The 27,623-nt window shown below is 38.3% G+C and overlaps 1 protein-coding gene across 1 annotated transcript in view; it reads left to right on the top strand.

Annotated features, from left to right (window-relative positions):
• The first annotated feature begins 596 nt into the window (after positions 1-596).
• The window catches only part of PTPRQ (protein tyrosine phosphatase receptor type Q), a 119,131-nt gene continuing 92,104 nt past the window's right edge, over positions 597-27,623 (top strand). The window contains exons 1-13 of the mRNA XM_044455453.1: positions 597-714; positions 820-1,104; positions 2,769-3,053; positions 4,378-4,647; positions 6,294-6,554; positions 8,434-8,564; positions 9,287-9,416; positions 17,195-17,455; positions 18,331-18,491; positions 19,378-19,489; positions 20,094-20,320; positions 24,598-24,667; positions 27,111-27,310. Of these exons, the coding sequence (XP_044311388.1) occupies positions 597-714; positions 820-1,104; positions 2,769-3,053; positions 4,378-4,647; positions 6,294-6,554; positions 8,434-8,564; positions 9,287-9,416; positions 17,195-17,455; positions 18,331-18,491; positions 19,378-19,489; positions 20,094-20,320; positions 24,598-24,667; positions 27,111-27,310 (2,511 nt within the window). The remainder of the gene's footprint in view (positions 715-819; positions 1,105-2,768; positions 3,054-4,377; positions 4,648-6,293; positions 6,555-8,433; positions 8,565-9,286; positions 9,417-17,194; positions 17,456-18,330; positions 18,492-19,377; positions 19,490-20,093; positions 20,321-24,597; positions 24,668-27,110; positions 27,311-27,623) is intronic.

Here is a 27,623-nt window from a genome sequence, read left to right as displayed (position 1 = left end):
ATGTTTAGAATGGCTGAAATGCTGCACTCAGAATACCCTTCCCCCTCCCCTTCCCCGTTCCCATCCCTGTCCCCTTCCCCTGCAGCCAGCACAGAAAGGACCATGCTGGCTGCTACTCTAATGTCACAAGAGTGACCTCAGGGAAGGAGCTGAGGTGCAGGGGGTGTCCTGCAGGAACTGGCACTACTGACATGCAGTGTATTAGGCAGTGACTCAGTGTCCGTCCATCCATCCATTCATCCATCCATCCATCTCTGAAACACCACCATTACGTGAAATTGGCTCTCCAGAAGCTTTGGTACTGCAAAGATGACTGTTGACTCTGTGCTCATTCTCCCTGCATAGATGCATGTAATTCTCTGAGTTCGGAGGGTTATAGGTCGCCTCACTGAATTGCCTCTTAACTTACTCATCAAGAAAAAAACCATAAACACATATTTATAGTATCTCAGGTATGTTACGGAAGGCAATTCACTAATATAGCATCTGATTTTAAAAATGCATCACGGAAATTATAATTCTTTCAGGATGAAGGACATCTCTTATGGACAGATGGCTCTCCATATCTTGGAAAATTTGAGACCTCTCCTCTGTCAATGATACCAGAAAATGAAACAGATTGTTATGCTTTCCAGAGAAATCCAGCTGCTCCAGAGTATTTCTTCATGGGTTTCTTCTGCTACATCCCACTGCCATATATTTGCAAATATGAGTGTAATTATTTTATCACTTTTAAACATTTTATTTTTATAAGAAATAATTTAAATTGTCTGTGAAGAATTGGTACCCAATGCTAAGAATGTTAATCATCTTTTTCAGTGTCCTCTGTTCCTGAGAACTTCACATTTAAGGTGCAAGAAATTGGCATAAATGAAGCAGTGCTTTTTTGGAGCAATTTGAGTGGCTGGCTTAATCCAGACTTTCAGCTCAATATTAAATATTACTTTGAAAATTCAGAACAGTATTTTGAAATACACACTATAAATTCAACACACACAAAAATTTTGCATTTGTGCCCTGGTCATTTTTATAATTTTTTATTGTCAGCCAGAAGCCCTGAAGGAGGACAAGTTAGTTTACATCCGGTCATAATGGCAGAGACAAGTAAGTCATAATAAAATATCTACTACATTAATATTCATGGTCCTTTGAACAATACTGCCTTGTGTTTTATTTTATTAATTTATTAAATGTGTATAAAATCTACCCATTAGCATTATGCTCAGGATTTTATCTCACTTTTGAAATTGCTGAATAAAATTTAAAATTCAGAGATTGCCATGTCATGCAACTCCGCTCTGTCAATAAGCTACATGGTGTGGACTGTTTAGAGAACAGCCTGGCAAATGATGTGGTTCCCCATGGCTTGTTCTTCCCCTCAAGAAGAGGGCAGGGTTCCAGGAACGATTATTGAAACCCTTCTCCAAAGTGCCACTCAGGCATGAGTAGAGAGACTGTCTCTGATGGGACAAGGGCGAGATTGCAAAATAGCAGTAGAAGGTTTTGCCACTCATGTTGAGAAACTCTCTTGCTGATTCCTGTAACTCACTTTCCCAGATTCGGATGACACAACAACCCACTGTGGATCAAACATCCTATAGAGCAAATCATGAGTTGATGGGCACTGAGTGGCATATTTTCCTGCCACCTTGCAGGAAGTGGTCTAGTTCAGAAGACATATCAGTTCATAATAGCTAGCCCATAACGTAATTCGTATTTGCAACCGAAAATTTACTCTCTTCCAGATTGCTGCAGAGCAAAAAAATATGTAGGTGACAAAATTGCAGTTATGTTATAGACATGAAAAGGATAAAAGTTAGATAGATTTAGGGCACTGTGCAGTTTGGTTGCATCAGCCCAAACTGGAAGAGTGCAAGCATGGAGGACTGTAGGAGCAAGAAAGATAAGCATTCCTTTCTCATACTTCTTGCCTTCCAAAGCATTCAGGAGGTTTATTTAGACCATCTAAGTGTTTCAACATGCCTGGGAGGAGGATGAGCTGGGTCACTGTCAGATTTCTTATATCCCAGCCTCCCTCTTTCCTCCATGTCCCCAAAAGATTTCACAGTCACACCAGAGCCACAGCTGGTGTGAAAGGTGCTATACCAGCTGTAAATGTTAGGGTGTTTGGTATTTGGCTCCTGTGTTCTGGCCTTGGAACACTTTTCTGAGCTTGGAGCTGGGGCTCTGGATTTTCTGATGGCAACCTAGCCAGCATCTAAAGGAGCATATGTACTGTAGCATATAAAATGCATAACAGAGATAAAGTGGAATCTTTGAGGAGGAGGATTTTTGTATATCCTCCAGAACTCTTTCCACTGCACTCCATGGTGCAATCCAGAAAGCTTTGACTGAAAATCAGGGGAACTTCCAAAAAGAGATGTGGTATGGGGGTTTAGCAGGAAAAGTGAATGACCCAAAATCAGGTGGAAGTAGGTTGCATGAAGAACCTTCTACTTATGCAGGTTGCTTCTGCCCAGTTTGCAGTGATAACCTTTTCTTAAATTATAACAACTTTGTGATTGTCGAAAAAGAGAAATGCAAACACCGCATACTTCTGTCATTAAGTAGATACTTGATATTGCAGAAAAGGAAGATCCCAGATCTGAGGAGCGGGTGGTTTTTTAAAATATTTGTAAGAAATGATGCTCCAGTACAACCATATATTAACCTGCACTGTAAAACATATTTCTTTCCATTTTTGCAATGAATATTTCTATTGATTTTTCACATAGCAGAATTTTATTTTCTCATCCTTTGATCATTAGGACCATTACATTTATACAATGTAAAGTCAACGCAGGTGACATCATCAGAAATCATTTTGCAGTGGGATTCTCCAGTGAGCTCATGCAATGCATCTTTTCATCACTACTTAGTTAGCATCTTGGATAGTAAAACAAGAAAGTGGGGAATCATTCCATTTGGAAAAACTAACACATCTGCTGTAATTAGAAATATCAAACCATACCATCAGTATCAGCTACATCTTCAGAGTGTTGCTGAAAAGGGAACTCTAAGCTGCTTTGAGGAACCTCTGCTAATAATAACAGGTACATAATTTTTATTTTGTACACCGAAGGCATCATTTAACTGGCTGTGCAATAGGAGATCTGACCTACAGGAGTGTTAAAATCTGAGTAAAATGATATTTCTTCATGGAAGTTGAGAATATCACCAAGTACAGAATGCAATCCTGAAATCAGGCAAACTTTTACTTTTTTGGTATAAGAAATCAGATTTTTATTACAAGCCTAACACCTAGCTCACCTGGGAGCAAGACTATGAAGGTGCCCTGTCACAGAAGGGAAACAGAGGCAGTGGGGAAGGGCAGTGGCTCAGACACAGTGCCATGGTAGATCTGGACAGTGTTGCATCCCCTTGGAATCAGGCCTCTGATGAGTTTGGCAGTGGATGAGCTTTCAGGGCACACCAGAGAGAAAATTAGCTGGCCTCCCCAAGACATAAATTCAACCCCCAAATGTTTCATCTGAATGGAGCTGCCACAGGCAGGGCATTTTGGAGGACTTTCATTCATAGGGTCACCCTCAGTCAGAGATAACTTGATGAAACATGACACACACCCAATGTGGCTTTGGCATGGCCATTGCCAATTTCTCCAGTGACTCCTTGTAAAACATTTCTTGCTGTGGACAGAGGTTAGTTGCTGTCAAACAGGTGCTGTGGCATCAAGACATTGTAGGGCTGTAAGCCAGCCACAACCCAGGGTGGCAGAAAAAGGCTCATGTTAACAGTCTGTGCTTGGGCTTGAGCTGATTCCTGCCTCCCTACTAAGGCTTGAAGTAAGCATATCAACATGTCAGGATTGGAGAACAGGAGGGATAACATGACCAGACCCATCAATCATGAACCTACTCAATTCTGTTTTAAGATGAAACCTTAATATTGTGACCAACTATTAATTAATACAGATTTACTTTTCTAACGTATGCTCTCCTATGTTTCCCAACAGAACACAGATACATATTGTCCTACACAAAAATGTTACATCTTGCTCCTGAGCAGGCACAGAAAAGCAATATGACATTTCAGAGAGCAATATATTTAAATAGTTGTACAGCAATTGAAAGATAATATTTTATCTTTATGACAAATTTAAGATGCTGGCAACACACTCAGGTCATACAGAATGTACATATCCACTTATACAATTTTCTGTCTCCTATGGTAGCAAACAAGAAGGAATAAGAGTGATTTACTGTGAAATCATTCTGTGACTAAAACACTGTACGTCTTTTCTGTAAGTGACTGCATGCATCTTTTTCAGCTGAGGACCAAGTTTTTAAAAGAAAGTCACGAAAAATATATATTTGTGATTATTTGCTGTATATTGTAGATATTCTTTTCTTTTCTCAGGTGTCAGCCCCCCTACTAGCCTATTCATCCCTCCAGAAGATGTAGGAGAAGACCATGTAGTTATCTACTGGAAACTGCCACAAGAGGGCCAAGAATCCTACATTCAAGCTAAACCATCTTTGGTCCATGATAAAAGCATGATGTTTTTAGTAAACAACACAGAGAGATTTAAAATCGAACCCTTAATACCTGGAATGACTTATGAAATAGGAGTGGCCACAGTGACCAATGGAAATAGAAGTGAACTAAAAACCATTCAATGCACCCTTAGTAAGACATTTAAAACCATAGAATGTATTTTGAAATGATTATACAGATTGAAAAGCATTTTTCATTGAGTTCCATTTCACTATCAAGGAATAAAATAACTATATTTGTTATTACTAGCAGTCACTGTTCTAATCAACTGATGATAATTGATTTCAATGCATCAAGATTTAAAACTTGTGAAATTCATAATATTTAATGGGTAAGAGAAGCAGAATTTAATTCAAAGCACTCTGTCACCATTATCCTTGGGACTTCTTGTCTTCCGAGAATCAGAGATTCACTGTAATAGAAATTACTTCCATTGAATGTCAGTGAGAGTTGTAGCTTCAGCTGGATTGAACTGAATACAAAACTGATTGTGTTCTTTTTCAAAATAATGACAGATGGAGTAACAGTTTTTCCATTTACTAAGAGAAATGTGTGCCTTACAGGACAGTTTTCTATTCAGCTGCAGAAAGAATATTGATGATTCACTTCAAATATGAGAGGTTTAGTAAAGAAAACATGGTAGGCAGCTAACAGAATCCTATATAGGCAGCACATTGGAGTGCAAGTTCACACAACAGTTTTTAATTTGATTTTTTATTGATTTACCCACTGTCCAAACTGAAAGTTTCACAAGGATGTTCAGATACTACAATAAAAAATAGAATAGGAACAGATACAAAAGACATGATCTAAGATGACATCCTCCTCCTACTGTAACCAGTTGTAATCAGTGTAACCAGTACATGATTGATATAATGCAATGCTTCTCTCCTTGTTCAACCAACATCCTGTAGAGATATTTTATTTAGAGATATTTGTTTATTTATTTAGCGTTTTTATATGCTGTCTCAGTCACATAATTTAGAGATAATTATAAGTAGCTAATGAGACCCTGGAGAAATAACCTGCTCCAAATTGCAGACCTATTGTACAAAATATTAGATCTGTGCATGTTATAAGATGCAATCTTCATATGGCTGCTGAAGCACTTCAGAACTTATTCATATATGGACCACTTCAGAACTGTGCTATGTGACTGTTTTAGGGAGATGGATGATGATGATGATGATGATGATGATGATGATGATGATGTTGCTCTTATATCCTGTTTTGTTTCATTTTGTGAGGAACTCAGGTTGGCTTTCATAGTTTCATTTTATCCTCTCAGCAAGAACTGTGCTGGACTGAGAGTGAGTGACTGGCCCAAAGTCACCCAGTGAGCTTCATGGCCAAGTGGGGACCAGAACCTAGACCTCCCAGATCCTACAGTGTAACCACCATACCACACTTGCTCTCTGGTACACCATGGCTGCCTTAGATTTGGGAAAGGTCACATAGAACACTAATTCCCAAGCACTCTACCATTGCATCAGAATGTATCAACCTTCTAAATGGCTTGAATATTTTCTTTAAGTTTTAGCCTCTCCAGAGAGTTCCATTGAAGTGAATGGGATGTGAATATGTTGACCATACAGCAGGTCAAGAGACAGAACTTAGTTCTTTGTGAATAATACTTTATCTAGTATAAGGCAAGCCATTCCTAGTTTTCTAATATTTTGTATCTATGTATAGTAGAAAAACTGATCCACATTTATCATTCTACTTTGAAACTATTTGTAAAATGGTATTTGTTTTTTTTCATTCTCTTGTTACTCTAGAACCCAAACCAGTACAGATTGCCATCCCTTACGAAGTTCATAGTAATTTTGTGGTTCTGTTTGTTCAAATACCTGCTGTTGGATTAATTGATGGAGTACATGTGATGAGTAAAGGAGGCCCTAATGCAACATTGACTTTATTGACAGATGGGAAAGTAACTATTGAAAACTTAATTCCAGGCACAGAATATGATTTCTTTGTTTCCACCACTAGTAGAAATATTTCAAGTTCTGCATACCACCTGCCAGCTATAAGAACATGTAAGTTGTTTAAGATTATGTAATCAGATCCCTGTATTTCAATATGCAATCTCTTTTTTAATGCCATCATTTCTTCATATATAGTTTTGGGCAAAACAACCCATGGCTTGGAGGAGGATTGCTATCAGGTGTCCAGGAGGAATTTTTTTGCAATGTCTAACCTTAGCTGGACTTTTTTTTAATTGGTTGTTGGGAACAGCTAGAGACTTGCTCAGCAAGAACACTGAAAACCCCTCTTGCTTCTCACAATCTTGCTAGTGTGGCCACAATTCTGCCTCACCTCTTCTCAACCCCAAAATGGGTTGAATACTCTTTTGGGAGTGGGTTGGGGGGTGGGATAGGAAAACAGCAGAGAGTGTTCCAAATGCACTCACATTGTTACTGTTAAACTGTTAAGTTTTGCAAAACTGTGCAGGAGTGAATGGCTGTTGCTAGGAATGTTTCATATTTTTCTCCTTTATTTTACTGTTCTGTGATAAATTTTGCATAATTCCTGTCAAATGCTCTGGTTATGTAGCCACAAGCACAAAGATAGGGTGTGGGGAACTGAAAATGGCTGCTGATTGCAGGACAGAGGGTACTTTGCAGATATTTTAAAAGATGTTTTCTGGCAAGTGCATAAGTGAAGAATGAAATTGGCAAGGATGTTGACACAACATTTTACTCCAAGCAGGAAGGTGAGAAGGACTTGGAACAGGCTGGCAAATGAGAGAAGGCTCTTTGTGGGTGGGTGTACTTACTTCAGTATAACATGAAGCAGCCTTTCAAATTAGACGTTGCCCACTAGTAAGGGAAGTGCTCGCTCTGCAATTGCCAAAAAAAATCACAAAAAGGAAATAATTTCTAAGCCCTTATGAATGAATGTGTTACAAGGTTTTTTTTTTTTTTAAATATGTCTCTTGGTCTGTTGCACAAGAACAAAAGATCACCTGTCCATTGCTTAGTGAAGCATATCTATAACCATTGCTAATGTCTTCAACTTTGGTGCTTCCCTTATGCTGAAATAAAAGCATTCATGTGAAGGCATTCGCAAACTATGTTTTCCTGTCATGAAATTTGTGCAGATTTCCCCTCTGGTGTTTGTGTGTATGTGCTTGTGCGTGTGAGTTTTCCTTTTCAACTGGTAACCACAGAGATCTAGTGTAGAAAGTTTGCTGATGTAGGGCACAAGGAAACAAGGTTTGCTGTCAAAAAGCCCCCTGCAAAATGTGCTAGCAGTGAGCTGCAGGACTGAGAAATACAAACAAACCATGGCAAACCACTGTGCCCACAGATGCCATTTTTCCATGGTGCCCCTGGTTGCCCCACTTGCCATGGAAACTGATATCATGTAAACCCAAGTCATAGGGGTCGTTTGAGGGTTATACAACCTACAAAGAAGTTGCCTAATCTTGAAACAACCCCTGCTGCCTTGGTGCACATGAGAAAAAAGCCATGGTAAGCCAGGCACCTACATATGTTTTACAAAAAATGGTGCTTGTGACACCTGACACAACATGACAGCTCAAGTCATGCAGGAGAGCCTTGGTATGTGAACAGGCCTGATATGTCATCAGAGTAAATAAATTATAATCTAGAAAAGGTCATGTCTAATAAATCAAATAAAGTAGCATGAATGGGTGCTTGGTAGGATGGTCATGTTTCTACCATTCAAATCACATAACTTTTTCTTCTTTGCAATACTAGTTTGAAAAACAAAACATACCCTATATACTGAAGTATACTAAGTGCTAGGACTGAAAATAGCTTTTGAAGGTTTTCTACCAGTGCATGTGGAATAATGCCAGGAATCCAAAGGGCTCAGAAATTTATCCACTCCAGCTTTTGTTATGACATGAAAAATGCAATGTGTTATGTTAATGCTTCACATATCTTACAGGTCTTGCAGTTCCGTTAAATGTACGTGAAGGCAGAATTTCAGGAACTTCAATACAGATTATTTGGGATCAGGCACCGGGAAACTTTCAGCAGTATGAAATCATGTGCACAAATTGTGCACATACTCTCACGGTATGTTCAAAACCCACAGTGATATATAAGCAAGATATTGCTGTCAAATGAATTATAGCAAACATTTTAATAGTTTTGCTAATTATGGTACATTTTTATTTTTGCTGAGGGTGGGAGGATATATCTAGATGGTACCTTCTCATACTTTTTGTTTAGATCTTGTGTGCTTGCAAAACCATATTTACAGAGAAGGGCCAACCAAATGCAAGGACTTTTGTAGGGTCTCAAGGCCTGCCATTCAGCCTCGACAGGTTGTACAATGTATTGGGACATTGAAGAACATGTGTGGATTGCTGTACTCAGAACAAAAACTGTGTCTGGTTAGATGCATAATTCTGGCCCCCCAAATCACCAGGCAATTAGTAAGTGCAGAATGAAACCATAGCACATGTTGATTGCATGAGTACTGAGCACATGCATGGTGAGCACACAGGCCTAAATAGGATTTCCAGAGAAATTCACAGCTGCTTCAAATGAGCCCAGATTGCTAGGTATTCATCCTGTACATTCTGCAATGGACTAACTTTTCTGATTTGCATAGATTCTGTGGACTTGTGATTTGATTTTTTAAAAAAAACTTTTGGGGAGAATTTGTACAAATACATGTCCTTATTCAAAGGAACATTCACATACAGAAAATAAATCATTCTACATTGCCTCTCCAGCCCCCATGCACTTATCCCCAAACCACAAGAAAACACCAGTTCTGTTCTTATTTATAGGTCCAAAAAGTTACAAAAGAATTTGCAGAATTTTCCAGTCTGGTTCCTGGTATACTATATAACTTTACAGTTAAAACAGAAAAAGAAGGATATAAAGATAGCCTTCCTGTAAATATACAAATCGATACAGGTAAGAGAATGACAACCTTTTGCTTCATTTCCTTGGCTCAACCTTTTTTATTTTGATATATTGCAGAGTGCTAAAACAATGAAGAGCCTCATGGCACTTTGGCATAAGCCTTGGGGACACTGTTCATTTCATCAGATACGTGAAGTCCGAACCTCAAAGTAAAATATTTATTTACACACTGTGGTAGATGTGGGTGGGAGATGTAAACAGTATTGTCAGAGGGGAAAAAACAAAAACAAAAACTACAACAACAACCCAACACCCACATACAGACAGTATTTACTACATTGTTTTCATTCATAAATCATGGTTGGGTGATAAAACATACCTAGTAAGATTTTAATAAATACACACTTGTATTTCGTCAAGCCACAGGAACTAACACTGAAATAGCTCCATAAATTGTACTTCAGCAGTTTCCCATATTGCAATTCCTTTATTCAAGATTGGTCACTTTAAGGTGATTAACATAACTGGTACCCCAGTGGTGAACACATTATCCCACGGGTTTCTGAACACTGAGTTTCCCCTTGGTCCATTCATTCCTTTGTATGGAGCTTGTCTGATTTGTCACCTGAAGAATGCAGTAAGACATTGCTGGCAAATGATGGTATGCATCACACTGGACAGTGAGCAGGTGTCTGAATGCCTGGCATGGTGTATTGAATTACTATGTTTTGCAATAGCGCTGCCAGAGTAGTTAGCATCGGTGTCTTCTGTAAGGTCTGGCCCCTTCATTTCTGTTGCTGCTGAGATGTCTGAAAGCAAGTCAGGCCCACCATCCGAGGACTGTGACAGGAAAGCATCATTGTCCAGGATGGCCCAGGGTATGTTCTGAAGGCACATAAGGCATCTACCATGCCAAGCTTTGGCTTCAAGACACCAGATCCTATCCAGAAAACAGTGCTGACAGTTGTGTGCTTACTAGAACCTTCAGGGTAGAGATAGTAAATGCTAGTTCAGGCATGTGCTGGTTTTGAACATCACTTTTTTTTTCCTTTGGTAGAGCCAAGCTCAGTTAATTGTGTGAATGTCACTAAAGATTCTAGGTCAATAAGTGTTACCTGGCCACGAGCACTAGGTGTATATGATGGATTTATCATTACATTGGCTTGCAAAAACTACAGCAAAGAAGAAAGCTTATCTTCAGACAAAAGGTATCATTGTGCATTATACGTTACCTCCCAACCATAATTTGATTAGATAGTATACCATTTTGTTAAAAAGCAAAAGGATCTATGCTGTAGTTATATATTTGAAAAGCTAATATTTTTTCTGCTAAGACTTTATTTAAGCTATATAGTGAATTAGATCAGTGGTTCCCAAACTGTGTTCCACAGAACCCTAGGGTTCCACAAAAGTCTCATAAGAGTTCCATGAAAAATTTCAAAAATCAAATTTAAAACAGATTTTAAAATGGAACTTCACAAGGCTAGCTATCCAATTGTCATTTGGAGTCCAAGCTGCAAACAAGGAAATGCATCACATCTTTTGGTTTCTAGGACTCTATTGCATAGTGTTGTGAATAATTGAAAGAATTAATTTGGGATATTACCATATAATCACTTTATTTATTCATTATATTTAAAAGGTTTTCTCTTTATTTCCTAGCCCACTACATTATCCAAAACACTCAGACAATAGGAGCAGATGAAATAAGGAAGAACATTGTGAGTTCACAATGCTTAGTAAAAATCAAGGATAGAGTTAGGGTTCCACAGGAAAAAATGTCTTCAGAAAGATAAAATGTCTTTATTTTATCGTGTTGTAAGCCGCCCCGAGGTTTCGGCAAGGGGCGGCATAGAAATGTTATAATAATAATAATAAAAAAAGGTTCCATGACTGAAAAAGTTTGGGAACTGCTGAGTTAGATAAAGTGGTATCCTTGGGAGGTAGATACTTAGAGATAGATAGATAGATAGATAGATAGATAGATAGATAGGTACCTGTTTTGTCTTTCCGTACTGAGAATTGTGGAACATTTTTCTGTCTAAACATTAATAAGATCATACTCTTTTTCCTTAGCAATTTCTTGTTGGATACTGAACCCTGAATTTAGTGCTATTCAGTTTTTTTTCCACACAGTATACATGCATATCTTTTTAATATATATAAAAATTAGCATTTATTTTTCTGTGTGTGTGCATTCAGATTATTCTGTAGCTCTTGTTTGACCTTAAATTATATGCTTACAACCACTTTAGGGAGGTCATTTTTTCTTAATTATGCAGGAAGTTCAAATTTGATGGTCTTTCTCCAGGAGAAGATTATGTCATTAAAATAATTACCTCTAATAGATTAAAAAGAAGCCTCCCCACCACTCTGAGAATTAACACTGGTAAGTTTATTTTATGCTTTATACATGAGGTTCTCAAACTACGTCTTCTTAATTAAAAGAAAAAAAGAAAACCTCGTAGCACAGGTGTTGTATGCAAATATGATAGTGGGTGTGGATTGAATGATGGTATTTATCTTCATGTACTACAAATCTATCCAGGAAGAAATTGTCTTTAAATAAGCAACATTCCCATGCCTGTAATAGCTCCTTTTATTCTTCCGTTCCTACAATTACATAGGGAAAGGTCTGCATGCAGTTCAAAAGTCTGTTGCTTCCCATCTTCCCATTTAGCCTGTGGGGCTCAACAGAAGTTAGTTGTGCTCCGGAGTGCTGATATTAAGTGGAAAGGAAGGCCTGATGGAGGTGTGTATGGTCTTCCCATTCTCCTTACTGGTTCCTTGCATTGCCTGAGTACCTCTTCATGGATGGTTTACATGGGCATCTGCAGGAAGGGTTAAGTTCCCCCTTTCCCAGATTATTTTCAGCTCTTTTAATGAAAACTGAAAATAATATCCAGATTTTCAGCTTTCATTAAAAAAGAAGTCACTAGCCTTTGTAGAACCTAATATAAGAAGCAACATGTGTAGACGCTGATCTGTCCATTTGTTTTATGAGAAAGCAGCCTGCTCCCACTTTTTAGTGCTTTAGCCAATCAATTATTGTATCAGTTAACACACCCATTTATCTGAGTGTGTTAAACCTTCTGAGTGTGTGAAACCTGCTAGAAAGGGAGCTCAGCTTCATGGAATACAGTTTAGAAGTTCAGAGTCTAATATAGCTGATTGGACACTTGTGTATTTGTAAAAAGACAAAAGGTAGCAACAGTTCATAATCTTTCTGATTTAGGTCTTATGAATAATTATTGTCAGATAAAGCATAATAAAGCATCATTCTGACAGTGTATGCTGATCAAGTCATTTTACCCATATTGCAGGAGTCAGGGCTGTGGCTGAAAAAAAATGTGGGTTACCCTAGTCCTGCAAAATAGTAGTTTCCATTTTGTTGTTGTTCTCATTTTGCATGGGATAAAATCTATAAAATGCACAGCATTTCTTTTTAATTAATGATTTATTATAAACACGTCATGAAAAGAACACATGTATTCTACCATGTATGCTTCAAAAATATGAAAATTAAACTCCCTTACTGCTAAACACTGCCTCCAAATGTATATTGTCCAGCACAGATGATCATAATGTGAAGTGCATATTTGTCTCCTGTTTTTCATCCAGATCCAGAGCCACCTTTTGATTTTCATGCTTTTGGAACTGAAGAGAACACAGTTTATTTGTCATGGGAATTGCCAGCTGGAGGCTATGATAATTTTCAGGTAATAACAACGATAAAGAAATCATTCTTGGCTTTATTTCTTTTAGTAGCATATGCCGAACATCATGGATGTGCTATCTGAATATTTCATAGTGCAAAAAAAGCAGAATGTAGGCACTTGCCAGCAAGTATAAGTAGCTTAGCAGGTGATTTTATGTGGAAAAAGAAATACAGTTGGAAACAGTGGATCCTTGACAATATCTCAGGGACTGGAAGGTTTTGCAGGTCCCCTCCAGAGCACAAGTTGGAAGAGGACATCCAACTGTGTATCTTTCCTCACCCCTGCCCCTCCCAGCTGTCATGAAAGGCTCCACAGTCCCTTCCCAGGCTGGTCTTGGTGAGGAAAGAAAAGGAGGCATGCCAATGCAGTGTTGAGGGCAAAGGAGAGGCCATTGATCAACCAGATCCACAATAATTCCATCCTCAGTTCCTGGTGCAATACAGTTAGAATAACTCCATCTAATCAGTGGCAAGCCTATAGGATTAAGAAGCATTTCTCTCTCTCTTTCTCTCCACACACACACACACACACACTTCATCCATTTCAAATGGCAGCTTGCAATATTGTCTAGAAAACTCAAAAATAATTGTAGTCCTCCATCCTGTACTGTTACCTACCACCGAGAGCAAATATCCATCACAAATATATTTTGTTATTCATCCTGTAGAAATGTATAATAATTAATTTTATATTAAAATGCACATGCAGATAACAGTCTTGAAATCATTTGTACTTCAGTAGAAATTTTTTCAGTGTGTCATGGAAAGAAAATAGCATGTAATATTAATCATAATGACATAATGTTATTGTTTGACATACCGCAGAAGAGGCAGCCATGCTAGACTGTGTTCCTTTTGCATAAAGGAGATTAAGTGTGAAATATTAATGAGGGAGACTTCGGAAAAGTGGTTGCTTAGCAAAATGCCCCTGCGACAAGTAGGATCATTTTACGAATCATTTAAAATTAATCATTGCAGTTCATCCATATTTCATTACATGCTTAGGAGCTGATGGTGTGAAAACAATGAAAATGCTTTTGACATTAGTTTCCACTTACGCTACTCTTCTTTGACTTTAATATTTTGTAATTGGGTATAATTTGCAAGAACATTTGTTCTACCCAAATCTGAATTCAGACAATCATTCTGATCACAAAGATCTATTCAGAAAACCTTTAACTCTATCATTGTGATTTAATTTTTGTATTTAGTTATGTGTCTCATCGCTGAACACAGGTGGTCAAACATTACTATTTATTTTTTCCTAGGCCATTTGGGTATTCAAAACTTGTCATAATGGGACTTCCTTACCCATTTGAGCTTTCCGGGTATAGTTCTGAACTGAAAAACAGATGTCACAGTATGTGTTTTCTGAGCAGGAGAGATGAGTGTGTGTGTGTGTGTGCGCGCGCGCATGTGCATGTGCGCATGTGTACAAGCATTTCAGAGAGACAGACTCCAATCAGGGGTTCCCATATTGGTTTTCAGGAAAGGCAATCAACAAACAAACAAACAAACAAACAAACATCAGGGGAAATCCATTCTGTCATCCTGCTCATTGGCAGTTTAATATAAACTTTCTGTACTTTGTGAAGCCACTAACTCTAGCTCAGCTGGTGCCCCAGGAAGCTGCTAGGGATGGGTTTGGAGACCCAACTCTAGGACCCTGCAGTCCACTGGGCCCCCAGACAACAGCGGGAAATGATGACAGGTTTAGTCACAGACAGCAACCCTAGTGTCAACTTTGGGCGTGGGGAGCTTTATAATACATCTGCCTCTGATCACCAAAAAGCATTATTTTTTCTTCTTTAAAATTTACTGTTCATATAACTCCTTGCTGCCATGGTTCCAGACTCACCTGCATTTCCCCAGAGCTATCCTGGGGCAGAGCTGGCATCAAGGGTTGGCATGGCTGACTACTTGCTGTTGACCCATGCTCAGCTGGAGTTGCTCCTTTTCTCTACTATAGGGATGAATGAGCATTTTGTTTCCATTTTACAAAAGGTTTAAATTTGACTTGTCCACAATTCTGAATGCAAATGGAAGCCTTTTTTTATAGGGTCGGGGGAGGGCTATTTGTGAATTCCAAAACTTCAAACCATTTTGAATGCACATTAAAACACATGCACACATAGATATTTTACACTGTAATCAATGTGGGGGAAGTACACACTCTTGAAAAATGCATGTGGAAATGCATTCTTTCCTATCCAAACTCCCACTTCCTTGTTTGAATGAAATGAAAAACAGATTGCAGAAGAGGAGGGAGCCAGATGCACCAAGCTACAAAGTGGAACTATAGCACCTGCCTATTGCATGACCCTTTGTGCAAGTAGGAGCTGCTACTGGTGTTCCATTCATGGTTTTCTGAATCCAGCTTAGTGTTGCCAAAGTGTATATCTTAAATGGGTGTGATTTTTTTTTTTTTTGGTGCTCCCTTGATGACCCACTTCTTAAATAGCTTTTAGATTGTTATTTGGCATATGATGTGGAATTGTGTGCCCCTCCCCCCCAGCTTTCTTATGGTTTAGCAGCAAGCAATGAGGATCCCTATAAAATTACAATTCCTGCTAGCAGAGCTATAGTGAAAAATCTGAAGCCTGGAGTAGACTACAACTTTCAAGTAAAGACAATGAAAGGAAGAGATATCAGTGCAGCAGTGAAGAAAAGACTCACAACAAGTAATTTTCTGATACATTATTTGTAATTATAGTTGAAATAACAAAGAGTGTAATTGCATTTAGATAACACCATGCAGAATATTGAAATTTCCTGTGAAACAGGTATGAATATAGACTACCTACAATTTTGTGTACACTAATAAAATATTTCAAGTATGGATACACATTTTTCCTAAACTTGATTTATTTTAAATATAACTCTACTGTGCCTGCTTTTTCAACAGAATTTGACTTTCTTAGATAAATAGGTATTGAATAGTGATGTTGGGTCACTGTCCTGAAATAAATTAGTTATATATAATCTTTCAGGTGTCTGCTATTCATAAATAAGTCTCCATCACATCTACATGAGCAAATTCTTCTGGTTATAATAGAATCTTTATTCTCTGTAATAAATTCAGTTCTGGCCATAGGAATTCTGGTTTCTCTTTAGCTTGTATAAATAGTTTGTCTCAGTCCATAAGAACCAGATTTCATTGGTTGTGGTTATTCACTTCCCTACCTTGCCTTGTCTGAATCATCTGTAGTGATTTCCTGTGCATACATAGATCCTGTGCAAACATACCTAAATACAATGACCATCGTTTGTAGTATATAGTTTTAATTCCTTTGATTCAAAGGTTATTTTACTTGGGCAAAGTTTCCCTGTTTGCAGAAAGGAACCTTGAGTTCACCTCTGTGTACATACATATTGACTGAGGGTTATGTGAGAAATATCATAAACACAAATCCTTTGCCAAACTTTCTTTCACTGCAGCCCTTCATGCTACTCAAAAAGCTTCTCCTGAAGGTGGCATGACTTTCAGTGCTTCATCACTGGGCAATTCATCACTCCCCTGCCTTGTTCATAGAAAGAGGCTACTAGATGTTCAGACATAACACCGAACTGTGGTTTGATGCTCTGAATTACCTGGAAGAATCTTTGGTTCATCTTGGCCCACCTTTCTTCTAAGCAAACAAACAAAACATAGTTTTCCCCAGTGACTGAACAAAATAGCAGACTAGGTAGCTATGATTTGAATCAAACCATAGTTTGTGCAATGGGGAAGTGAGGGAAAGGAAGGAATAGAGGGAGGAGAGAGTACAGGAAACTTTTGCTTCTCCAAATTGGATCTCTAATTAAGATACACTTTGAACCTAATTCTGTTTATGGCCTAGGTTTAGTGCTATATCCATTACTTGGGCGAAACATTTTTGGTTGACTGATTAATTGAAATGTCACTGGTCGTTATGTGTTATTAGGTAACTATTGCCAGAATGCCAATTAAAAGGATTTTAAAAATCCGTTCTTTCTTTATTTCTTAATAATACTAGTATCAGAGTTGTGTGAACAGCTAGTATGTATTTTTATCAATTGAAATATACTTATTTAATATGTTGTTGTTTTTCTAGCTCTAACCTAGTTTTTCTCTTTCTCAAATTGGTATCAGAGCCAGTGGAGATATGTGGTCTAGCATTAATCCTGGTAAATACTTCCTCTGCTACATTAATGTGGAATCCAAGCAATACCAGCTTCACCCATTATAAGGCATCTATATCAAACAATACATTCACAAAGGAGTATAATATATCAAGCACTGAGACATACTACACTGTTACAGAGCTGACTGCTGGTGGAATATATAATTTCACATTACAGAGAGTAAAAGGCTATATTGAAGGTATGATGGCCTTCACTGAAATTATTGCAGGTTTGTAATTTTCTCATTTACTATGTTTATTTATTAATAAACAGCAAAATATTTATGCATGCTGCAGCCCACTTGAAGGATTTAATGTGGCACAGCTTTGTGAAAACAGATTGCTTAGCCTTTTTAAGGTGCTTAACTGTAGGCAATTATCCCCCTATCAGGAAAGGCTGAATATGCTGAGCAGGATAGTTCTGCAATAGTTGCTTAACTTCACATTCATTATGCTGTACTCGTGATGTAAGCTGCAGATTGTTATGAGCATGGTAACTCAGCAGCAGATGTGGTACTTACCTGCTCTCTAGACTGCTCTATTTATTTCAGTGGAGAAAGCAAATCTGTACATTTGTGAGTCTATATGGAGTAGGAACTTGAACTAAGAAGCACACAACCAAAAAGTTAAACACATTTTAAAGGTCAGGTTATACGATTGCCTTCTAAGTAGCTGTAATCCAGACAGAGCATTTTAGAAGAGAAACTCCAGTTCAAACCCATACCTGATTTGTTTTCCACTTGTCAGGTTTCACACTTGATTTAAGCATGATTGTTATGAACAGCTCCCATAATATAAATTATTGTCTTGCATAAATGAAAAAGTAACTGTAACTTATTTCATTTTAAAGATTTTGTTCAGCAAAAGTAATGACTGAAAATATTTCCCCTGAGAATTTACAGTACCTGTTTTGAACACGCATTTGAACAGATAATAGGCATTTTTGAAATTAGTTTATTGTCAGATTTAATTGCATTATTCATAACACAGAGACAATGGATGTGTATAAATATAGGTGCAGTGGGCTGTCTTTTGGTTTGTTTGTTTTTGTACATTATCCAATCTGGTGGAAAGAGCAATAATATATAAATACATTCTCTTTAAGAGCCTGAAATGCCGCAGAAACTAACAGTCCTAAACATGTCATCGCACTCCTTTTCTCTGTGCTGGAGGGTACCTCATGGATATGTGGACAGGTTTCATGTGCATCTTGAACCTCCCCATGGCTCTGTTTCTATCCGAGATGTGGGAGGTGGGAAGTATCAGGTATGCCAGCGGGAGGGGGTGTTTTGTAACATTTGGAAAGCCAGCAATTGTTTATGATAGGAAAATTGGCCAACCGTGACATTCTCCTTTTAAAGCTTCTAACCTAGATGAGAATGCAAAAGCACACATGCCAAATTTGTGAGAGCAAATTTCAACATCAATGGTTTTGTTGCCTTAACAACAGTTATGATACTTTTACAAAGTCTACCACAGACCTCCAGCCAGTCATTTAAGGGTTCATGAATAGTTTAACAAAGGCAGGGCAAAGCTATTGAGTAATACAGGCTTGTTAATTGTGCACTTGCCAGAAAGATCTAGACTTAAATCATTAATGCAGGCAATACTTCCTTCTTAAGCCATCACAAAGTTATAGGAGCACATTTTGATTCCAGTATTTGAAAACAACAACAAAAATTATAATTACCATGGTTTTGCATGGCTTTTTGCTTCTGTTTTTTGCTGGAGCTGCAAAGGCACAGGTACTTCATATGGGTGCTGACTTGTTGTGGGTTATATTTCAAGCTTTGACCTTTAAACACATTTTCTAGAATATTTTAGCAGAGATGAAGAGAAAATTCTAGTCTTTTTAGCAGAAAATTCTAGTCAGGTGCTAACCAGGGGATTTCATGAAGCCCTAAAAGACTAAATAGATTGAGTTTTGCTATTAGTTATCAGATCTGCCTTTTGAGTATTGTTTGTCACATCTTTTAACTGCTAACTTGCATACTGCAATAATGCAAAGAGTGTGATTCAGAGAAAATGAAATTTTGAAGCAAGTTATGTGTTGTGTGGACCTTAGTAATTTGAATGCTATTTATTTAATGCTGGCTTTTCTTTTTGTTTAAATTGAAACAATAGTTCTAACTGGGTTAATTTCATATTCTAGGCGGATATTGCAAGCACCATTCCTGGAACAACATACAATGTGACTGTTTCTTCAGTTACCTCTTCAGTGTACAGTTCACCCATCAGTAAAACAGTGACAACTAATGTAACTAGTGAGTTTATGGCAATATTGCGCTTGACTGTTCCCTTTAAATCACTCACACACATACACACAAACAGAGAGAGAGAGAGAGAGAGAGCGCAATTTTACAGATTGCTGTCTCTTAATATTAGTCTATAAGTGTGTACTCATTTTTCTGTTAAGTCAGTCAAGAAAGGGTTGAAAAAGATCAAAACCATATCAAAACCTGTGCATGAAAGAAATGCAAATGTGAAAAAAAAGGCATTCTGAAGTGTAATTGCCAAAATGTGAGCATTCCAATATTTCTTAGGGAAGTCCACTTCCACAGAATATTATAGTGCTCTAGGCACAGAAGCAAGGGAAGCTTTAATAATCTGCCTCAAAAACTAAAACGGCATCATAATCTATTTTGTCCGTAAATATTTCAACATTCTATTTTTTTGAATTCTTAATGGAAAGAATGTACTTCATGTTCCAAAAGGCATTTAATCACCTTTCATAAGAATTCCACTGGAAAGCCAACTTCATATTAACTTTAATGTTTAAAACCCAAAGAGATCTTTACTGGCACATTATTATCTGCAATCCATGGAGCTTTAGAGGTATAATTTAATTAAAGTATGTCCTTTATGCAGATCCAGGACCTCCTGTTTTCCTTGCTGGTGAAAGAGTTGGATCTGCAGGAATTCTCCTTTCTTGGAACACACCACCACATCCAAATGGGAGGATTATATCATACATTGTTAAATATAAGGAAGTATGTCCATGGATGCAAAATACTTACACTCAAGTTACAACAAAGCCAGATAGTTTGGAAGTTCTTCTCACCAATCTTAACCCTGGAACGACGTATGAAATTCAGGTAACTTTTCTAGTTTACTCCCAGTTACTTGTAAAATGTTGATTAAAGTGTTGCATTCATCATATAAAATGACAGGATATGAAAACTTAGTAAAAACTGAGTTAAAATGACAGCATACAAAAACTTAGTTACAGCATAGTTACTTACAAAGGCATTGAACTTGTGTTCTGCACAGAATGTGCAATAAAGAAATACTTTTATTTCTCACTATTTTGCCTCTAGTTATATATTATTCAGGGTCCAATAAGAGATCGATATGGAGTTTCTATTTCAAACTACAAAGTCTAGATATATGCTGCATATAGCATTTCAACAATGTATCATTAATGCAAATCAGTTTTCAGGTGTTCAGGTTGAATCTTGAGAAAATGAAGCAATGGCTATCTTTGCCTCATTTTCATTTTAAGTATTAGAGTACAGTATAGTTAATGCTCTCAATGGATAGTGGATATGTTCCAGTCATGTAAGAATAGTTTTGGATCCAAACATAGATGGATAAAGAACCTTGATTTCCAAATAGGATTCTACTTGTTTTTCTTCTATATGTTAATAAACCAAATACTATCTTTTTCTTTTTCCGAGCCTTTATCTTCCCAAGCTTTTATCTTCCCCTTTCCTCCCTCATCAAACTTATTTCTTTTCACTTTGACAATGGATTTTAACTGTTTAGCCTCACCTGCTGTATTCACTGAAGGCAATTTATTTTTCAAATTGCTTCCCTTTGTAGATCTCACTACGTGGTTTAACAATCATCATCTCCATATTACATATTATCACATAACAATACACCATACTTTACAAATGGGCAGAAATTTACTTTTCTCATTCTGACAATCCTTATAATGTACCATTAATTATGCTGCCTGTAAAACTACTATATTACTCTGAGTTATTTATTGTAAGAATCAAGAAGTGATGGTTTAGTCAGTATGCATGTTTAGTCAGAAAAAGGCCCAAAGATTAGCACCATTCCCAAGCCAGTTATAATTGCACCCTTGGTTAATTAATGCTTATCACACAGTGGAGATCAGTTGCTACTCTCTTCCTTCCTTCAAGCATGTTTCTTATAACATGATAAACATGCCTTCTAGTATGCAGCACTTCAGCGCAATTGCTTGCCATATTCATTGTCGTACTGCCATAGGATATTGGTTCTACAGTGCAGAACCTATGTTGCTTTGCCCAGTATCATGCAGAGATTCTCTTTTTCTATATTCATGTATTACCACAAATAAACATCACAAGTATTCATTAATATATTTTCATGGGTTCAATTAGTAATGTCCTCAGAAAAGGAGCAGGAAGTGTGAAATCCTTGTATATGGATATCATAGCTTTTGTGCTATATTGTCAGTTATAGCAATATCTCAAGCAATACAATTGAAGCATCATATTATATATGGGGATAGCATGTATGGATGAGTCTATAACCTCACCATGCATAAAGCATTTCAAGTTTGAATTTGAAGCGTGTGAATTATTCTGTGTTTTTAAGTATGAAAGTTAAGTGTTGAAAACCTTATCACTAGTCTGAGTCCATAAAAACTATTTGCATGCTGTAGGAAAGCAACGTGCTGTGGGTACAGTCATCATGGACCATAGAGATCCAACCAAACACTGAAACTGATTTTAACTATATGTAACTGAATATACAGTAAGAATCACATTTACCCGGTAAGGTAGATTAATTAATTGTACATTTGGGGGGCAGGTCATACTGGTAAAGCTTACATACAGTAGTGATGACCTCTTAGGCAGCACCTAGAAGGATACCCCCACAAAAAAGCGGGGGGCAAAAGAATTCTCATTTCTGGAAGGAGGGAGCACAACAGAGGCTACTGGAAATCATTTCTGGAAGGGGGAAGAACACTGACCTGTCTCCTTCCAGAAATGTGTATTTCCACTCATTTGGGTTTCCTGGTTTCCTCTAGCTAGCAGTAAATCTCCTTTGGATAAACTGTGGGTCATGCTTGTGCAACTGAAAGCTACTCCAACTGAAAGCTACTCCTGCTGTTCTCCAGCTTCAATTACTTCCAATTTCAGAGGAGGATTTGAATAGTTTACAAGCACACAAAAGCCTAGCAGCTTGGAAGTGTACCTAAGCAATTGATGAAAACATGAGTGGCAGCATGTTTTAAACCTATGCTGGTCCAGACATGGCCATATACCTGGACTTTCATTGCAAAACCTACAACTGCATGTCTGATTGTACCATATGCTCTTAGTCCACTCCCACTGTCCAGTATCCATTTAGATGTGGACATTTTTGAAGTGTTGCAATACAACAAATTACTTAATATGAGTATTCACATACACATTTCAACTTTGGGTAGATTTAGATGACACAGTGCCACATAGTGGCTATTTATAACCTTACTACTCAGTTTTCCCCAGTCAGTTATCTGGCACTCTCCTACGTTGGTGTTACTATTGCACACAGATATGAGGACAACAATGGGGTAAGATTTACTGCATGGCTTTCAACAAAGATGCAAAGGGTTACAATAAGGCTGTGGACAATGTAGCACTATGTTACATGAATGTACTTTCCACCATCTTTCAGTTTAATTGTATATTTTAATTTATAAGTTGGTTTGAGAAGGCATATGGAAGTGTGGCCCTCCAGTTTAATTCATATATTATATCTAATGTTGCTTCTTAACCAATCTTATCCCTAAACACAGATATCTTAATGATTCTGTTCTGTTCATATGGCGCTTGTCCTACCTCTGCTCCTATTCTTGATTCTTTTGATTTTTTTTCTGTTTCTGCTGTTCACTTTTTGAGATGAAGTGACCTGAATTGAAAAGCAAAGTGGATTCAAGGTTGGGGCATATTGTTTTATATAACCTCAGCATTTTTTAAAAAAGGTTGTACTTCTTAATTAAGCTTTTAATGTAGCCATTGTTTTATTAATTCCACTACTGTAGTGAAACTGACATTCTCTTGCCAAGCAATTAGCTAACTATAAGGATGTCAGCAAAATTCTGCAAAAAAACTTACAGAGGTCAAATTATTTTCTGGCCTAGAACTAAAACTTAAGCTGGATCCCTGCCCAAGCCTGCCACCCATCATGGTCCCATAAAGCCCTTCCTGCTAGTTTCCACCCTCCACTTTGCTTTTTTCATTTTTCAGACAGTGATGGTGGTAGCACTAGTGCAGATGAAAGAAAAAGCTCAGAGGAGGTTAATAACTTCTGCCCTCCTTCTGTGTTGCCTTGGCACACTAGCAGTGTGCTGGAGTGGAGATGCATGGAAGCTATGGGAAGTGGAATTCATGCCACATTTCCTATGATCCTCTGTGCCTTTGTACCATGGGGTATTGTCAAACTTCATGCCAATGGAAAGGGGAAAAGGGAAGTGAAAAACCTCCCTTATACACCATTACTGTTTCTTCCACTTGAAAGTTAAGAAAAGGTAAGGGTGAGTTTACTTTGAGGGGATTGGGGAGAGAACTGTGAAGCTGTCAGGAAAGGAGGCCTAGTGGGAAGGTCTTTGATCTGTGAGGACTGGCAGAACCCAGCAATCATCAGCAAAACTGTCAGACTGTCATAGAAATCATCTCACTCTGACATTTCTTTGAAGGTCTTGGATCACTAATCAAATTAATCTAGGACTACCTTGGGAAGTCTAGCCATCCCTAGTTAACTCTCTGCAGCCGGATGGTTAATGTGTGGCCTTCCAGATGTTATTGGACTCCAGCTGCCCTAATCCCTTACTATTGTCCATGATGGATGAGATGATGGTAACTGGAATACAGAAGACCTCATATTTCTCCTTCCCACACACTTCTTCCAGAATGTCAGTGGTCCCATGAGGTGGCATATTTAGACAGAAACATGGCCTACAACTCAGCATTCCTTAGTACCCATATTAGCTAGAGATGCTGAGAGTTTTAGGACATTTTAAATCTAAACATCTATAGAATTGATCTCTGTCCTATTTTGGCTTCTATTCATTCCTATTCTATACTATAAATTATCAAGTGATAACTTCTTTCATCACATGCTTTGCTGGAGCCTGTATACAGGCAAGAAGTTGCATTTGGATGGGAGCTGAGTTTTTGAGCCTGGAGGTTTTAACACATACTGTCACCATGCACCTTGTACAGTTAAGTGGAGGCAGAGGGGATTGTGCAGCACCAGTTATGCAGCATCACTCCTGCTTGGTTATAGGAGCTCATTTTAGCTTAAAGAAATGCACACTACATTATTACCTGTACGAATCTTGTTCATTTTCACCTTGAAATTGTGATTCTTTTTCATTGGTTTGTTCTAGGTTGCTGCTGAAAACAGTGCTGGCATTGGAGTATTTAGTGACCCATTTCTCTTTCAAACTGCAGAAAGTGGTAACTTTTTATTTGCTATTGTCCTTATTTGCATGTCCACCTATATACAGTAAGTGGAAGTCTGGGGAGGATTTGAGATGATGAGGACTTAGTCCTGCTTTTTTCATTTCTGAATTTGGATTTTACTGAGAATGCTACCAGATAAGCCCTTATGAAAAGGGAAGTTATTTTTATTAAGCTACTGACATACTTAAAAAAAATATTGGCATGTTGGTGCATTTGTATGAGAAGATTCTTCTTTTGATGAGAAGATGAGGGTCTGAGAGAGATTGCCATTGTGCAGAACTGAGAGCACTCTATAGAAATCAAATATGTTGATGAGCCTCTTTCTCTCAATGAATATGAAGTGGGAAAATATGGTGTTGCACTGAGCATCTCCCTCTTTCAAAAATAGACTGGCTAGACTAGAATACTCATGTATTAATGCATGGCTTTCCCTGAGATAAAAGCTTTTCTGCTAAGGATGTGCAAAATGTGAATGATGGATGGGTGGCAGATTTGCTTTGGTATGAGGGGTTGCTGCTGTCTGTGCGGCAGAGGTGCAGGTCACGTATCAGTGCAAGAGCTGAATTCTGTACCTGATAATTCATTGGGTCTGCCTTACAATGGTGCAAGGACACAGGTGGATAAGTCCAACCCTACCCCCAAATATCTTCATATTGTTGGTTAACATTTGTACTGCTTAAAAAGAGATAGTTTGATGTTTAAAAATAACGAAAAATGAACTAATGTTGGGAAAACACCAAATGATAAGTGGTTGGGAGACGTGGGTTGGTGCAGGGAAAGGACTGAAACTTTCTAGAAGTTTCTCCTTGATGGCTGAATTGAGACCTCTGGTAGCTGGATTTAGTTTTCAGGTCTGACTTTCTGTACCCCTTGTATTGAGGATGCAAACAAGAAGCACAATCAGCCACTCATTCCCTTGATACTTGCATATCCAGGCTATTTGTATTTTGAGGCTGACCTCATATACTAAGCCAATTGTTCTAGATATGCGCCATTCAAGTTCTTGGCCATTATAGAACAGTTTGAAGAGAAGGAGAATTGTTTTCCCAATTGGTTTGGACCTTTCAGAAGTAATTTACTCTTTCACCTGTAATGAACCAGGAAGTTTCATTGATACAGAAGTAGGTGGACATATGCTTCTCTGGCATGAACAAGAAGCACTGCCAAATGTGGTACATACCTGGCAGGTGTAACTAATATGCAACATGTAAACTGGATGGGTATAAGTCATGACTGGGCTGCATGAAGGCAGCTCACCATGATGCGATGCAGCACTCCATGTTCTAATATGAAAGCCACCATGGTTTAATGCAGGGGTCCTCAAACTTTTTTGATAGAGGGCCAGTTGAAAGGCAGCGGCTACATGTGCAGGCCAGTGAGGTGGGGGTGCCTGGGGGCATGGGCTGGTGAGGCGGCATCAAGCACCCGCGGTGGTGGCTTGCTCACTCGGAGACCATCTCCGATAGAGTGAGCCACCACCTCCCCCCCCGCCCCATGCTATGAGGCAGCAGCGAGTGCATGTGTACGGGAGGCAGGTGGCAGCTTGCTCACTTGGAGACCATCTCCAAGTGAGCAAGCCACCACCTCCCTGCCTGCGCATCAAGCACATGCGCGTGGGCAGCGAACAGCAGCATGGGCCGGATGGATGGCCATGGTGGGCCGGATCCATCCCGCGGGCTGTTGTTTGAGGACCCATGGTTTAATGGTTACAGTATCAGACCAGTATCTAGGTTCTAGTCCCCTCTTACCCGGGAAGCTAACTAGGTGAGTTTGGGCCAGTCACTGACTTTCAGCCTAAGGTTCTTCCCAAGACTTTTGTGATTATAAAGTGGCAAGCAGGAGAACTTATAAGTCAACTTGGGTTCCTTGAAGGGAAAAAGTTGTCATATAAATAGAAGAAGAAGAGAAAGAAAAAATAAATGCATGAATTTGCTGTTGACAGGTCAGTTTTTGTTAAACAGGTGCAATGCTGTATTTACAATTAGAGAATTGGGTTTAGATGGCCAGAAGCCTAGGAAAGAAGGATTCTGCACCTTTTAGTTGAGTGACATAAGAAATTTCAACTGGTGAGTTTGTCCTGCAAGCAAAACCTGATAAAAAAAATCCTTCTTTTACACAACTGTTAAAGGTGTGGGAGCCTAATTGTGCATCTGGCAGCCTTATATTCATTCTATGGCAGGGTTTCCCTTGCTGTTTTTCTTCAGATATGTGGCTTGGGAAGGTGGGAATTCTACTCCAACACATCTGAAGTTAGCTAGGTTAAGGAAGGCTAGAGCACAGACTGCCTGAAGATTACCTCTATACTGGTAAAATAGAGAGATTACTCATCTCCCTGTACATAGCAAAAGGAGTGGTAAAATAATGTTTTCTTTCTAAAGTTTACTGAGAATCAAATGTATTTCAATACTGATTTTTTTATTTGGCTTTACTTTTAAAGCTCCAGGAAAGGTGGTAAATCTCACAGTTGAAGCATTCAACTATTCAGCTGTCAATCTGATTTGGTTTCTACCTCAGCAACCAAATGGAAAAATAACCAGTTTCAAAATTAGTGTGAAACATGCGCGGAGTGGGATAGTCGTGAAAGATGTCTCTGTTAAAGTGGAGGACCTTTTATCTGGACGGTTACCAGAATGTAATGTAAGTAATGTAAAACACTTGGTTAGAATTTATTTTATTTTAGTTTAGTTTAGTTTTTACTTATTGGCATTGTGTACGTCTTTCTACTTTCAGGGTTGTATTTCATATCAAAAACATTCCAAACACTAGTTTAGATATTGATTCAATGGATCATTTGTAGCTTAATTTGTATTCATTACTTAGATTTTAAAGGACTGCTGTCTCCATATGTCTCTATTGGCACATGAAGATTTTCAGTGGAAGGTCTTCTGCAAGAATCTGCTTCCTATCTGAGGTGTGACAGATGGCCCTCAGAGAGTGACCCTTCCTGCTT

This window comes from Varanus komodoensis, unplaced genomic scaffold (genome assembly GCF_004798865.1).
Source record: "Varanus komodoensis strain SLA01 unplaced genomic scaffold, ASM479886v1 scaffold8, whole genome shotgun sequence".
Taxonomy (NCBI): Eukaryota; Metazoa; Chordata; class Lepidosauria; order Squamata; family Varanidae; genus Varanus; species Varanus komodoensis.
The sequence above is the reverse complement of the archived record's forward strand: the minus strand, read 5'-3'. Positions and strand labels throughout refer to the sequence as shown.